This window comes from Neodiprion pinetum, chromosome 2 (genome assembly GCF_021155775.2).
Source record: "Neodiprion pinetum isolate iyNeoPine1 chromosome 2, iyNeoPine1.2, whole genome shotgun sequence".
In the NCBI taxonomy this organism is placed as follows: domain Eukaryota; kingdom Metazoa; phylum Arthropoda; class Insecta; order Hymenoptera; family Diprionidae; genus Neodiprion; species Neodiprion pinetum.
Genome location: NC_060233.1, coordinates 40,909,579 through 40,920,014, shown reverse-complemented (window position 1 = coordinate 40,920,014; position 10,436 = coordinate 40,909,579). Strand labels below are relative to the sequence as shown.

Below are 10,436 nucleotides of genomic sequence, written 5' to 3'. Positions count from 1 at the left end.
AGTCCTTGTGATCGGATTTGGGAAATGTCGGAAGAAGGACTTTGACTACGCACTGTCCAGCTTAAATTCAAAGTGCGCGCGTCATCTAATCCTAGGTCAAGATCACCTGATACTCTAGAACTAAGTGCGGTTCATTCATATTTGAAAAAACAACGAGTTGAACGTTCGCATAAAATGAGTTAAATTCCGGACAAGTCTGCTCCATGAGTTATACATATGACTTGCGTTTTCTTTTTTTGCAGGCACAATAAATTTGCATTCCGCAAAGTAGACCGCTGAAACACGACGTGTAGAGTGCCAAGTAAATACGATAAAAACCGCTACTTTGGATCGAAACAATTTGTGCTATCCTCTACATGAGCGGTACAGTGCAATTGACAGTCTGATTCACATGTAACAGCTCATAAGGTCGAACGGCTCAAGGCTCGAGTCGAAGAAGGACAATTGAATTGGGTCAGTCAGTGAATTAACAATATGATCCATACGGAAAGTCAATTGTTAACGCGATAAGAAAAATTATGCAAATTGGCGCCACGCATTCAACATAATATTCAATCCAAACGCCGAAACGTACGTGCTCAGCCCGGTGTCCAGTGGCAGATTAATCGCCACGAAGCGCAATCCAACGTGTCATATCGAGATGTTCAAGAAACACAAAGCGATCTGCTACACAAGAGCACGTGTGTCAAGTACGCAATTGTTCAACTAACAGACGTGACACAGTGCAGACCTGAGAATCGCCTCGCGTCTGGGATGCTGATGGGCCAACAATCATTACAGGCGGCTATCAAGCGACTCTGTTACTCCCTGTACCGCATTGTCTGCATCCTGATAGAGTCCCTGAAGCTATCGTTACGTGTGGTGATAGTGGATATTTAAAGGCTGATTGGACTTTATGAGGATTGCACGAGCAGTCTGCCGCAAGTCGGAATGTGCTTTGTGGCCTGAACACGTTTGCGAAATGCTCAAATCACCAAACGTGTTTATTATACGGCCGTTGATTGCATAATTGACTACTCGTTTTGGCCGAAATTTTAATCCAATGTGTAGGATCAACCACCGGATAAGACGTTCAGCTGAAAAACCTCGGAGCCGAGGTCGGCTGCGAGAAGCCTCGTATTACAGTTTTATTGGCGAACGATTTCTCGTTTCCCCGGTTTTGTGAGTTTTTTGAATTAATAAAGAATCTTACGAAGAACCGCGCAACGTCGATGATATCGTCACTGGCAGCATCGAATAAGCCGAAAACAGAGTATGCTTTTTAAGGTGTATTTGTCTCGATCGTTATCAATGGAAATATTGTCCCAACTGTTGTTGCGGTTATTAGTCATCTCGGTGAACGTTCTACCATTCCACTCGTTTTTCCAACTCTACGTTATTTTATGTGGAAGATATTCGAGAAACGCCGATGACCGGTTAATAATTCGTTCACCCAAAAGCCTGCAATAATGCTCATTTGAGGTAGATTATAACCCTCTCGACAAGTATTTGAAGTGCCGCTTTACAGCTGGCAATGATGCGATAAGCTAAGAACGGCATATAAATAATCTTCCCCCTTGGCTTAAGATTTATTACCGCAAATGAATATCCGACGCAATTGGATAGGTTTGTCGAATCTGATTATTGCAACTTTGTACATCGTCCACGCATGCAGGCCAATATTCAATCATGTTGTACTGTGAAAAAAGTAACTGGTATGCGAAAAACTAAGGAAGGGGCTTATTTTTTCGCGATACAGGCCAGCGCATACGTAAACATACGCATATCTTACACGCGTATTGCACGTATAGTAGTGCAAATATTGTACGTTGACCGTAAGAAAAAGTGGCATTGAACATCAGCTGGTGTTGCTCGAAAATGTATTACGTAAGTTACCGTAAATTACGCCATCTCGATACAGCACTGTAAAACTGTAAAACTGTCTGCCAAAGAAAATCACACAGACACAGAGAATATCGCTATTGCTCAATCGCAGACGAATTTATGCCGCGATTTTCTTATCGCTTTTTTATTAGATCGAGATTATCCCAGGAATGTATCGTATAACCACAATGTGGCAAACCGATTATGCAGACCATGAAATTGAAATTGTTTATTATACTTTAACTCTCTGGATTGGTTAATCCGTTATATATCGAATATAGATATGTTAAATAATGTACCTGAAATTTGTCACGAAATCTTCTACGCTCGGGTACGTGTTACAGATAATTGATACACTATGTAAATATACGACAAGTGTCGATCATCCGATACTTTTTTCCCAATGACTAGTGACTATATGAGTATCGTGATCGAAAGAAAACTTTGAATGACCTTCGCAGCTGATCGCTCCTTCCCTCTCTCAAGATTAGAAACGGAAAAAGAAAGAGGAACAATTACGATTCTCCGCATCCTGTCATTGAAACATTTAGCGATAAGAATGCAATCGCGAGTCGTCTGCAAACTATTCAAAAAATCCATGATAACGCTTTGAATGATCAACGTCAGAGGGAACCGAACTTAACAATAACGAGCTCCGAACACCGATATGAGTGTGATAATTTTTCGTAACGACTGTACCAGGCTCCGTTTACTGGGACTACCTGAACGGCGAATGGGCCCTTAGAGTCGAGTGCCCTTTTTTCGTACGCAGAGCAGACCGTTCATACACGGGTCATGTATGGAGTTCTATCGGCCTTAAGACTGTGGCAAGGGTCAGAGAGGCCCTACCTCAATGTACAGTCGGGTAAGGCCCAATCTCGAATTTAAACCGGGTCGTAGGTTTGATAGGGAGGCGGTCAGTAGGGCGGCGGAAAAACCCGTGCTTGTTGTTGGGACAGAGTGTGCGCATCGTGGTATAGAACGTGGAGTTTTGTCCTCCCCAGTTTCGCTTTGCCATGGCATACCAAAGCTACAACGAAACCGATCGTGCATGCGGCCGTCAGTTCACGCCAAGAAACCGGACGCTTCGTGTCTCAGTTGCTGCGAAGCGTGAAAGCGAGAACGAAAGAGATTTGCTCGAGTGATCGGTAAGGATCGAGATCCAAAAAATTTCACGCTGATTTGTTCCTACTGCGGATAGTTCGCCGTGATAGAATTGAGTGGCTAACGCGGCCTAGTTTTTACCAGTATTCTTATCGGACACGATTTGCGCTGATAATGGAGGCTGAATTAGCTAATACGACCAGTGGCGCGATTCCGTGGAATGATGACGGTGAGTTTTGAAGTCAAACAATCTGACGTCGATGTTAACGTTACTCTTTGATTGAACCTCTTTGTGGAACGTTTCAAAGGATTTTTTTCCACTGTTCTTCTTGAGATGAGATTCTACTGAATGGTACTATTGAACGCCGTATAAAGCATGTGAACAATGGTAGAGGTAGCAACGTTAAGTAAGAAATTTACCTTGCCATGGCTGGGAGCACGTAGCACAGTAATTTTATTAATCAAAACTTCCTTGATTCGGATACTAGAATTAAAACTGTACAGCTTTCCCTTGGTTTCCAGAACAACAAAGATTGATGGCAATACCATGTTTCATGAAAACGCGCGACATGCGGTGTATATTGTTCCTGTTTAGATTTGAAACGTTGCGTATCATATCAACCAATGAGAATGTTTAATCGTTAGCGATACTTCCGATGCAAGCGTCGTCATTTTGTTCGCGGAGTTAATTACTTGACTGGCTCTGCGAAAGTCATTAAAGCCGATGTTAATTCGTATTCGCAGTAATAAGAATGATCCACGTGTTTCACTGATCGACATTTCTCATGAAAAGACACAAGATAATTGTCAAATTCCAGTGCTCGGCACGAATTGACTGTTAATGATCGCGAGCTGAGGTAATTCCTGGCTTTTTCCACTCTGGAGTAAACCCCGGAGTTGATAACTGTCCGAAGATGCGTCGAGCGGAACAGCCGAAGTTCGGATTGGCAATCTACTTAATTGAACGTATGACGTGTGGTTTTAGCGACTAATGACCACAGTCCATTCTTTCATCTCGTGAGCAGGATGGGGGCTATTATACCTCACGCATTTAGAGGGGCATTACACGCGTTTCGCGGCAAAGCTGCCGTAATGAAATTGTCGAGTAAGAATTATCCCGAAATAAGTACACGTGTGAAATTCAACACCCTTATTACCCAACGCCCACCTTCTCGGATTGCCGATCCAACGTGGCGACGCCTCTCAGCGGCTGCACTGCACGTGGTAGAAAGATTGTAAAACCTTTTCCCGCAAGTTTTCTTACTCGTTCACACGGGCATTCCACGCTTTTACCCGACGCGTATACCTCTACGACCGGATATTACCACGATTTTAATCAGCGACAGAGCGAGGTCTGACTTTCACTTTGATTCGAATGGCGTACTATCCCTAATCCTATAGTGACGCGGAGGCACGGTTATATACGGACAGCGAAATTTCACCGATTATAATCGGTCGGAAACTTGGCGCCTATTTTCTTTCTGGTCGTGCGAATAGATCAACCGACCAGTCTGCTTTCTGATGGAAAATAAAGCTGCTTTTGGACATCGGAAGCTGCTGTAATTCTGGTTAAACAAGCCAGTTGCGGTGAAATTTAAAGCTAATCTAGTCGGTGCAATGCGAACTCTACACGGAGAGAATAAATGAGTAGATTTTACGTGAAACTGCAGGAAAAGAGGGACGCGTCAGGTTTTTTGATAAAATATACTTCGTGAAATGCAGAGTAAAATATACTACATGGTATTTTGGTACCAAGAATTTCGATGTATCCCTCTTTTCCTGCAGTTCTGAGTAAGATCTGCTCTTTTTGTTCTCTCCGTGTAGAGTAAGAAGAATCTCAGGATTCACTAACCGCTAGAGCCGCTGCTTCATGCTTAACGTTGTCCGTGTCGTTTGGAGCAGGTTTTTCCAATGACGCATAGTTTGGAGTATTCAACTTGATATTTCTTATCATTTCATGGAGGCAACATAAATATTTCAAAGTTTCTTCTCTCTAAAATTTGTATCCTTTGGGTTATAGTTTGCGAATTGAACCCTTTTTCGACTAAACTTCTTTAATCGTGACCCCACTGAATTGGTCCCAATTTGGCCAAATCGAACCGTAGTTAATTTCAAGTCCCGCCAATCACCATAACCGCGGATTGTTGAACCAATGAGGTACGAATCAGTGATTCAAGTCGCCGTGTCAGCCCCACGTCACGTCGGAAGGCGTACGTGACGAAAAGCATGGTGCACCCTGTGACGTCAATGGATGTTGCGTTAGCTTAGCAAATTTCAAAGTTCCTTCATTTCCATGAAGGAGCGATCGCGTTACGTTATACATATAATGCGTCCAGATCCGAATTAGGCAACTGACTTATATGTACAGCTGTAGAAATAAATCAGCATGGTTATTAATTAACTGCCTGCACGATCTTGAACAGTGATACTCAAGATCAGAAAATTAATTACACGTTTATCACGTGTCTAGAATTTTTAATGAGCCTTCTTGTTTTTTCCGCGAGATAATTTGTGGTCGAGCGCTGATCCTTGTGTTCGCGATACAAAGCTAGACTTTCAACAGTTGTAAGACATGTAAATAAACTTCACTTCATGGATAAAACTTCATTAGTTGCGATATTGTATACTTACGCAATTTACCTCGGGGAGGTTGAAGTTTCGTGTTTGAAGTGCACATTGTTGTCTTTTTTGGTTTTTTATCTCTCTCTCTGATATGATCGTATTTTGAATTGTACGAAGAACGCAGAAGGTGACCGTCACGGCCCAAAGGCTAGAATACTTTCGACTTTCGTGTAACATGGTCTCAAACGAAACCACAACACACGATCTTGTACGAAAAACGCTGAAGGTGACTATCGCAGGTCAAGAGTTAGAATAAGTTCGGCCTCTGTTCGATAGAAGCATCATAACGTACTTATTGGAGCACTATCCCGTTTTTGCAAAAAAAAAAAAAACGATTTTGGACAAAAACTGTACGGGACATCAAAGATCAGTCCTTTTATAGGTTACAACTTTTATAGAAATAATTTTCTTCTAAAATCAACACTTGTCGAAAATTTTTTGTGAATTTTTATCTTGAAAATCAAATTTGCGGATATTTTCACTATCGTATTCGTGATCAGCGAGTCAAACTACATGAGTATACGAAATTTCAAATTGATCGGGGTAAGGGCTTTTGGGAAGTTTATCCTCGCATTCAGCCAATCATATGCAATCAAAAATTGTCCAATTCAGGGATCACTCTCGACGCGGAAATTTTCGATGAGAAATTTCTCGAGGTACGGGCTGGAGGTAATAATTTGGCAGTCGTAAGTTTGCGCAACCGCAGAAATTTATGAAAATTTAAAATGGCAAACGTTAATTCATAAACGATTGATAATAAATCTCATCTTTTCGTAACTGATAACGAAAGTGAGCTTATCGTCTTTGTTCCGGCAGGAATTATTGATCATTCATAAAATTAACTGTTTGAAGTACAGGTAACAAAGATAAAAAAAAAAAAAAAAAAATGTTTTGATTTATACCATTATCGTTTAAACAGGCGAAATCGCCACTGAGGAATGTTCCTGAACTTTTCAGATTGTACCAATAGATTCTAATCGGGTTTTATCGATAAAACTAAACATCACAGCTACGCATGTGTATGATTTTTAAAATTAGTCCACATCATGTACGAGCACAATATTCGCATCAGATTATGCAGACGAGGCAGCATTGTGAAATGAATTTCATTCAATTATTACAATTAATGAATACCGTCAACGGTGGAGAAAATATAACGTCGTACTCGGCATGCGTAAAAAATAATTATCTCTCACGTGCGAAAATATTGTTACGATTTTCTTTGCGTAACTAACTCTGTGCGAAAGTTTCTATTTTATTGTACTAAACATCTATCGCGTGGCGAATTAGGTTCCAATTCAATTATGCTGTAAGAAGATAAAGAAATTCTTCTGAAACGTGTACTGAACGGTCTCAGCTACGAATTACGTGCCGATAAACACTGTTTTGCTTATTTCCACATTAATAAAAGTAAAAAAAAAAGGAAAGGAAACCGCAATAATCGTTGTATTTTAGCAAGGATTCGTTTACCCGGTTTTTCGTTCAACTTTCACGCTGCTCAGCTTTTCAACCAGCCACGAAGGTGCCTTAAATTTTTTGACACCTGATTAATAAGTTGCCAAAGTTGGCTATCCGATCGGGAGATGCGATAGCATTCTAATTACCGACAAAACACGTGTAGATCACTCACTCCCGCTAGTATCAACATGCGTTGAATATAATAAACTATGGTAGCGGCGTAAATTCGCCGACGACCCGAAGAGCAAATTGTGTTAATTAAATATAATTAAAAAAATGTTTTTTTTTTCTCTCTCAGACATTACCTGGTCCACGACAATTGCGCCGTTCACACCCGAGGAGGAAGATGCTATGGTCAGCATAATTGTAATAGTAATCGGTGTAATCGTTGCTGTGATCGGACTCTTCTCAATGGGTATCTTCATCGATTGCAGACACCAGTGAGTTCTCACTTACGCCTTTTCATCCACAATACGAATACGTAATCGTACCGTATGACTGACTCTTCGTTCAGCCAACTCATCGTGAGCTGTACAATTGAATTGGAGATTAAAATCTGTATAAATTTGATCGCCCGACATCGTTCTATTTTTATTTTTCTTTTTCTTCTTCTATTTTTTTTTTTTGTTTGTAGGAAATCCGATTCGTCAAAACGACGGAGACCCTTGAGGCTCAAGATGCCGCCTACGGGGAGAAGGAGGGGCGACAGGAGGCTCAAAAACGAGGATGACAGATCTATTGCAACGGATATGTGCACGAATGGTACGAGTGATCCGGAGCCACGTGACTTCGTCAATATAGTTTGATCGGAATTGAAAACTAAGGTCGTCATCGAAGACCTGGAAACTATCTCTAATGTGACTAATAATAGAAAATATATTTTTTCCGACTCATTTTGAAGCCTAGATTCGGCATTAAGATGAGTCGCGACGGTTATCGTTGTAAAAAAACCAATTTATGCAAAAAAAAAAGTTGATTTGTCTCGTGGCAACAATTTTTTTGAAAAATAATCCAGTAAAAAGAATTTCATTATAGGACAGATAGACATATTGCTACTAACCACTGCCAAACGGCTTATTAAATTTTACCGTCAATTTTCTCAAACTATTCGAATAACCTGCAGAAACCCTATAGTATTTTTACGATTTTTTTTCTTCTTGCTCCTTTCTTTTTTTCATTATTTTTGATTGTTCATCCATCATTGCTAGTATGGAAAAATAAAGAGCATAAATGAATTTCATCAATCACGATGGACGTACGTACATACATGTATACACATGTGCACGCTTACTTCGTGTTTGTAAACTTGAGACGATCACTATCATCTGATTTTACGATTGAAAAGTACAATTAACAGTACGTATAAGTATAATCAAATCATAATACCGATATCACAAGACCGATACAAGCTGAAAAGGGTAATCTGAAGTTGACGAAATTTATTAAAGCGGTGTTAATCTTGTGCCTATTATATATATACACAAACGAACCTCGATACTTTTGTATCGTATATGCGTATATTATAATCTCTAGGACTCGTGCGTTGTATCAACGCGTTAGAAATAATTTATATCAATTGTATACATATTATAGATGTATAGAATATTCTCTAATCGCCCTCGAAATATGCAGCGATTTAATTGGCAGCATGGAAAGTGTTTCTTTTTTCTCTTTCGTAAACCGCGAATTAATTTTTTTCATCATCCGATTCTTGTATTTGCTATTTTAATCTTTGGACAAGCGTTACGAGTCTAAGTATAGTTTTTTATTTGCAATTAATCCTCATATACGAAACTGTAAAAGATAAGCAGCGAGCCTTTCCACCGGCTGCTGATTAAAAAAACAATATTATAGACGTGTTTATCGGATAAGTTTGTAAGGAGTCAGTGCAAGGAGAAAACTTTATTGTACCGTTCGATTAGGCATGTGTATCAAATCTACCGATATACTTTGCAAGGGGTGATTATAAATGTCTGTAAAATACAAATTGACTCTTTTACCAAAGCGTGTATTACAGGTATAATTATGTAATAATTTACCAGTGTCTATAAGTCTTCTTAACCAACGAAAAGTTTGTACATACGTGAAAAAACGAGTGAGGATATTATTAAAATATATTCCCAACAATCGTCCGCTGTTTTAAATATTTCTAACGAACCGCTTACGTGTGTTCGATTTTGAAAAATCCTTTTCCTTCTCAAATTGCGATCCATGCGAGTCGTTGCTAAGGTACAAGTAGGTATCATTCCAGAGCGATTTACAACCTGTTTTGAATTGAAAGTTCTTAACCTTAGACTCTCGTCTTTTTACCGTACAGCTCGGGTACCTGGCACGACGATCTCTTCTACTATACGTGTACCTGTACATGTATACGCGTATACAAATACAAGATGTGTCGCAATCCCTCTTTAGTTCAATTGGATTTATTTCACATCGCAGTACCGTGCGTACGAATGGTATATACATGAATGCAATTTTTTCAACGTCAATGGAAAATCGTTTGTACAACCGTCATCCTTTGATGTGTGTAAAACATTGTTCATTTTTCACTAATATTAGTAAGTTTCAATCGAAGTTGAATCTGGAATATTGAATTACTGACTCCCAGAAATTTGCGAAACTGAGAAATCACCAAAAAATTTGCGAACTTCGATCGATCGTGTGAGGATTAAAAAACAGAAGAAAGAAAATAAAAATCAATTGAAAATACAATTTTTTAATCAAACTGAAATTAGTTTTTACCACATTCTTGATTATTTGATAATTGTGAAACGAGCACGAAGCTCGAACGATCGTTGTCAAGCTACTTCTGGTTTTTCGTAAAAAAAAAATATCATGTGTTTCCGATGAGCAAAAAATTCGGTAAGTCGTCCTCAAGTAACGATACAGCATGAGCAATTTGAGCTCGCTTCGAAGGCCGCGTGCGATATTGTCGTTATTTTACTTTCGCATATGATGTGCGAAATAAACACTCTCCGAGAAACTTTACTCGTTGACAGCGCTGCATGCGGTAAATAAAAGTATTTCCAGAAGTTATTTGACGTCAGGTTCGACAGGAAAAGTATACACACCTCTGTTTAATAACGACTTCGAATGCATGTACACGCATCGCCACGCAGCTCGATACATTGGACGTTTCTACCAGCGCAGCGGCGTGCAGACAGATTTCGACTCCAGAGCTGGCGATTAGATAAACGCGTTTTGATCTGTGCACTGACACACGTGTCTGCGACGCTTTGATCCAGAGAACGAAGTACCTTATCGAAAATCAGGGTGTTAGCAGTTTTTGGGGCATAATATGCGAGTCATGGTTCATGCTTTAAAAAAATGTACGTCCTGTTGTCGGGGATTACGAGGAATCAAATATCGTGTTCAAAATTGAACTTAGA

At 39.9% G+C, this 10,436-nt stretch overlaps 1 protein-coding gene across 1 annotated transcript; it reads left to right on the top strand.

The window, feature by feature from the left end:
• Positions 1 to 2,916: 2,916 nt before the first annotated feature.
• On the top strand, positions 2,917 to 9,174 carry LOC124212531 (uncharacterized). Its single transcript, XM_046612662.2, has 3 exons — positions 2,917 to 3,196; positions 7,346 to 7,487; positions 7,682 to 9,174. Exons 1-3 carry the CDS (start codon positions 3,142 to 3,144, stop codon positions 7,851 to 7,853), a joined length of 369 nt encoding a protein of 122 aa, XP_046468618.1. The 5' UTR covers positions 2,917 to 3,141; the 3' UTR covers positions 7,854 to 9,174.
• Positions 9,175 to 10,436: the final 1,262 nt, after the last annotated feature.